Genomic DNA, 4321 nt, shown 5'->3' with positions numbered 1-4321 from the left:
TGCGGTTCAGGAGTTCGTTAGCGTGGGGTTTGCTGTGGAGTTCATCCTAGATCATTTTCGTGAGATCACTCGATCCTTCTTCATGAGGAGGGTTCAGCCTGTTGTTGATGCCATTAACACACGCCTTGAGGCTCTGAGGAAGGAGGTGGCAGACTTGGAGGGTCGTCGTGAGCGCCTTCTTTCCAACATTGGTAGATCCAGCCGTTTTGGAGACCAGCCTTTTATCTCTGGGCTTCGTTGATGATGATGTCGTTCCCCCTTTTTTTTTCATCTAGTACACTTTGTATTTCCCTTTTTTTTAGCACTCATCTGGCAGGTTTGATATAACTGACACAGTTTGGGTTTGTAACTATAAAATGCTACACTTTGTTACTGATTTTGCTACTGCTATGACATAGAATTCTTTCATAATACTTTGTAACTTTTCATTACATACTTCATGAAAGCACGTTACAATTTTGTTTTGTGACATAGTCACTTGAAAAGAAAACAAAGGGAAACATAAAACTCATTAAACAAAAGGGATTCCTTCATAACCTCTCTTTTTTTTTTTCTTTTTCTTTTTTTACGCATAATAACGCTTCAACCACTTCCCATTGATAGGATCCATCAAGTCCTTGCCATCCATCTGGGTCAAACGGTAATACCCACTAAGATGTGCCTCTTTTATCACAAAGGGTTCCTCCCATTTTGGTGCAAACTTAAATGGTCCTGCCATGCCTCGCCTGACGTAGTCTACTACCTTTAACACAAGTTGCCCTTCCACAAACACTCTCTCTTTAGTCATTCCGCCATAGGCTTTAGCCATCCTCTGTCTATATTTGCGGCTGCACTCTTGAGCCTCTTCTCTTCTTTCATCAAGCCCTTTTAGGTCTTCATACCTTTCTGCTGCAAAAACCTACTTTTCTCTTTCCTTTTCTGCATCTGCATAACCTTAAGGACGAAATCATTACTTATACAAGGCTCATTACCTCTGTCCCGTAGACTAAGGAAAAAGGGTGAGAACCCTGTGGCCGACTTTGGTGAATTTTTATAGGCCCAAAGGGCATTGGGCAAATGCATTGCCCGTCCTCCTGTATACTCTTGACTCATTTTGTTGATGATCTTTATGAGGGTTTTGTTTGTCGCCTCTGCTTGCCCATTTCCTTAAGGGTAGTAGGGTGATGAACGATGGTGTTTGACCTAGTAGAATTCCAACATCTTCCTCACGTCATTGTTGACAAACAACGTGCCATTGTCACTAATAATTCTATGAGGTACCCCAAACCTCACAATCATGTTTTCTTTGATGAAGTTTGCTACTGCTCCTCCCATGGCTTTACGAAGTGGTACTGCCTCTGCCCACTTAGTGAAATACTCTGTAGCTACTAGGATCCATATGTATCCACGCAATGATGGGTTAACTGGCCCAACCAAATCAAGCCCTCAAGTATGGAAGGGCCATAGGGTAACCATACTGTGTAAGTTTTGCGGGTGGATGTGCATTAAGTTGACTTGTACTTGGCAGCTATGGCATCTTTTCACGAATTCTGCTGTATCCTTTTTCATGGAGGGCTAGCAGTAACCCATTTGTAGCAGGCATCTGTACAACTTCTTCCTCCCCTGGTGTTCCCCACATTCTCCCACGTGCACTTCTTTTATCATATCTCTTACTTCTTTAGGGCCCAAACATCGGAATGGGTCCCCATCATACCCTTTCTTGAAGAAGACCCCGTTGTGTAGAAAGTAACATATTGCCAATCTTTTATGTTTGTATCGTTTACTATGCTTTTGTGGCAGGATACCTTCTGCCATGTACTGTGTGAATGGACTTCTCCAATCTTCGCTGACAAACACAACGTAACTTTTTTCTCTATCTGCCACAAGCTGACAGGTCTCATATTGGGTTTGGACTACCCTTTGAAGTCTGCGGTAAAGGTTGATCTCTCCGCAGGATCCATAAGTCTTATCATGCACTTCCTTCAACTTTCTATGGGCCTCCTCCTGCCCTACGCATCTAGACAAGACCCAACCTGGCATCCTGTGGTATAGCTCTCCTCTTACCAGGGCGTAGTCTTTTAGCATCTTTAACTCTACAGTGCCTCCTTCCTTCATCAAGGCCTCCCTTATGGGAATTCACCAATCTCCTTCACACCGTTCCTCCTAGAACCTTTCCTTTAATATTTCAATAATAGACATTTTCCTCTTACTGACTTCTATCCTGGTGCTACCCCCTTCGAAAATTATTTGTGAGCCTAATGCGACTAGCACATCCGCAAACCAATTTTCGCTCCTTGGAGTATGCTCTATTTCGAAGGTTGAAAATTCTTCCTCCATCTTCTGGGCCATTGCCCTATACAGGGCTAGACTAGGTTCCTTTAGGGAGAAGCTTCCTTTGGTCTAGCAGACCACTAGGTTCGAATCACCCATTACTCTTAAGTGCTTGATTCTCATTTCGAAGGTCGTGGCTAGCTCGGTTAGATAGGCTTCATACTCTATCGTGTTGTTTGAATAGGAGAATTCTAATTTGAATGATAATGCCACAACCTTGTCTTCTTCATAATACAAAACTACTCCCACTCCCCCTGTTTGGGTGGTAGAAGACCCATCAAATTTCATTACCCATTGCTTTCTAACTTCTTCTGCCATGGCTACTTCTCCTAGGACTTCATCATCCAGCGGGAATTCCTCTTCTCCTGGGAACTGTGCCAATAGATCTGTTATAGCCTGGCTCTTCATCGCCTTGGGCGTTCTCGCCTTCAGATCATACTGTGACAATTGTAATAACCACTGGGATATTCTACCGAAGAGAATTGGTTGTTGCAACAAGGCTTTGATGGCGTGGGACTTAGTCATCAGCCACACCTTGTAAGCCAAGAAATAATGGCGTAACATTCGCAAAGCATACACAATAGCCAGGCATGCCCTTCGGTAACGAGTTTCTGTATCTTTTAGAGCACGGCTGATGTAGTAAATTGGTTGCTCAATACCATCTCCATCCTCTTGGGAGATCAACGCACCTATGGCATACTGATTGGTGGCTAGGTATAGCAACAATGGTTTCTTGCGGATTGGGGCTTGTACAGTAGAGAGGTTCATCATAATTTACTATAGTCTTTTGAAGGCCGTCTGCTGTGCTTCTCCCCACTCAAAACTTTGCCCCTTCTTGAATAGTTTGTCGAAAGTAGAAGTAATGGATGCCAATCTAGGGATGAATCGTGGATATATGAAATCTTTCCCAAAAAACTCTTCAATTCCTTTACCGTGGCTAGAGGTTTCATGGTTGTTATGGCCATAGCTTTGGCCGGGTCCACGTCTATTCCTCTGCTGTGAACTCGGAAAACTAAGAATTTCCCCGAGGACACTCCAAACGCGCATTTGAGAGGGTTCATCCTTAGCTTGAAAGTTCTACACCTCTCAAACACCTTCTTCAACACTTGGACATGTTCTTTTCACTTCTTCAATTTTACCATTATGTCCTCTAGTTCCCGATGCATCATGTCGTGAAATATAGCCATCATTGTCCGTTGATAAGTCACACCTACTTTTTTTAAACCAAACGGCATTACTATGTAGTAGAAGTTGCCTATGGGTGTTCTAAAGGCAGTTTTCTCTACATCCTACAACGCCATTCCAATCTGATTGTACCCACTGAATCCATCCATGAACGAAAACCTAGCGCTTCCTACCGCAGAATCTATCAAAAAATCCATGTTTGGCAATGGGAATTTGTCTTTTGGGCAGACCCTGTTAAGATTTCTGAAATCTATGCAACATCTTATCTGTCCGTTCTTCTTCTTTACTGGCACTATGTTGGACAACCAATGTGGGTGTTGAATGGGCTTAATGAATCTTACGGCCAACAATTTCTGTACCTCTTTGACTATCTGGCCTTCTATCTTGGTGTGGAATATCCTGGCAGGCTAGGCCACTGGCTTGGCCACGGGATCCACATTCAATGTATGTACTACTAGCCTCGGATCCAACCCTGGCATTTCACTATAATTCAATGCAAAGACATCCTTGTATTCTTTCAGCAACAGTATCAATTCTACTTTCTCCTCTTCCAATAGTTGTGAACTGATTAAGATGGGCTTTGGTTCCTGTGAGTCGGATCCCAGATTAATTTTTGCTAACTTTTCTTCTACCATAACCTGTGCATCTTTTTCTGCCGCGACTTCCTCATCTTTTTCTTCGTTACTTCCTTATTCTGAGTTTTCTTGAACCATACAACACACTAGGCTCTTATGGTGACAGATTTGCTGCTATGCGTATTATCCTACCATTCAATCTTTCCTTCACGCACTGGTGGTAGGTAGATGGGACTAATCAGTGTTTGTGC

General features: G+C 43.1%; 1 protein-coding gene across 1 annotated transcript; it reads right to left on the bottom strand.

Annotated features, from left to right (window-relative positions):
• Window positions 1-1182: 1182 nt before the first annotated feature.
• Window positions 1183-2064, bottom strand: LOC142606063 (uncharacterized). The gene is made up of 2 exons (XM_075777470.1): window positions 1785-2064; window positions 1183-1403 (listed from the first exon to the last, which is right to left on the bottom strand). Exons 1-2 carry the CDS (start codon window positions 2062-2064, stop codon window positions 1183-1185), a joined length of 501 nt encoding a protein of 166 aa, XP_075633585.1.
• Between the last annotated feature and the right edge of the window lie 2257 nt (window positions 2065-4321).

Source organism: Castanea sativa, chromosome 8 (genome assembly GCF_040712315.1).
Source record: "Castanea sativa cultivar Marrone di Chiusa Pesio chromosome 8, ASM4071231v1".
NCBI lineage: Eukaryota > Viridiplantae > Streptophyta > Magnoliopsida > Fagales > Fagaceae > Castanea > Castanea sativa.
The sequence above is the reverse complement of the archived record's forward strand: the minus strand, read 5'-3'. Positions and strand labels throughout refer to the sequence as shown.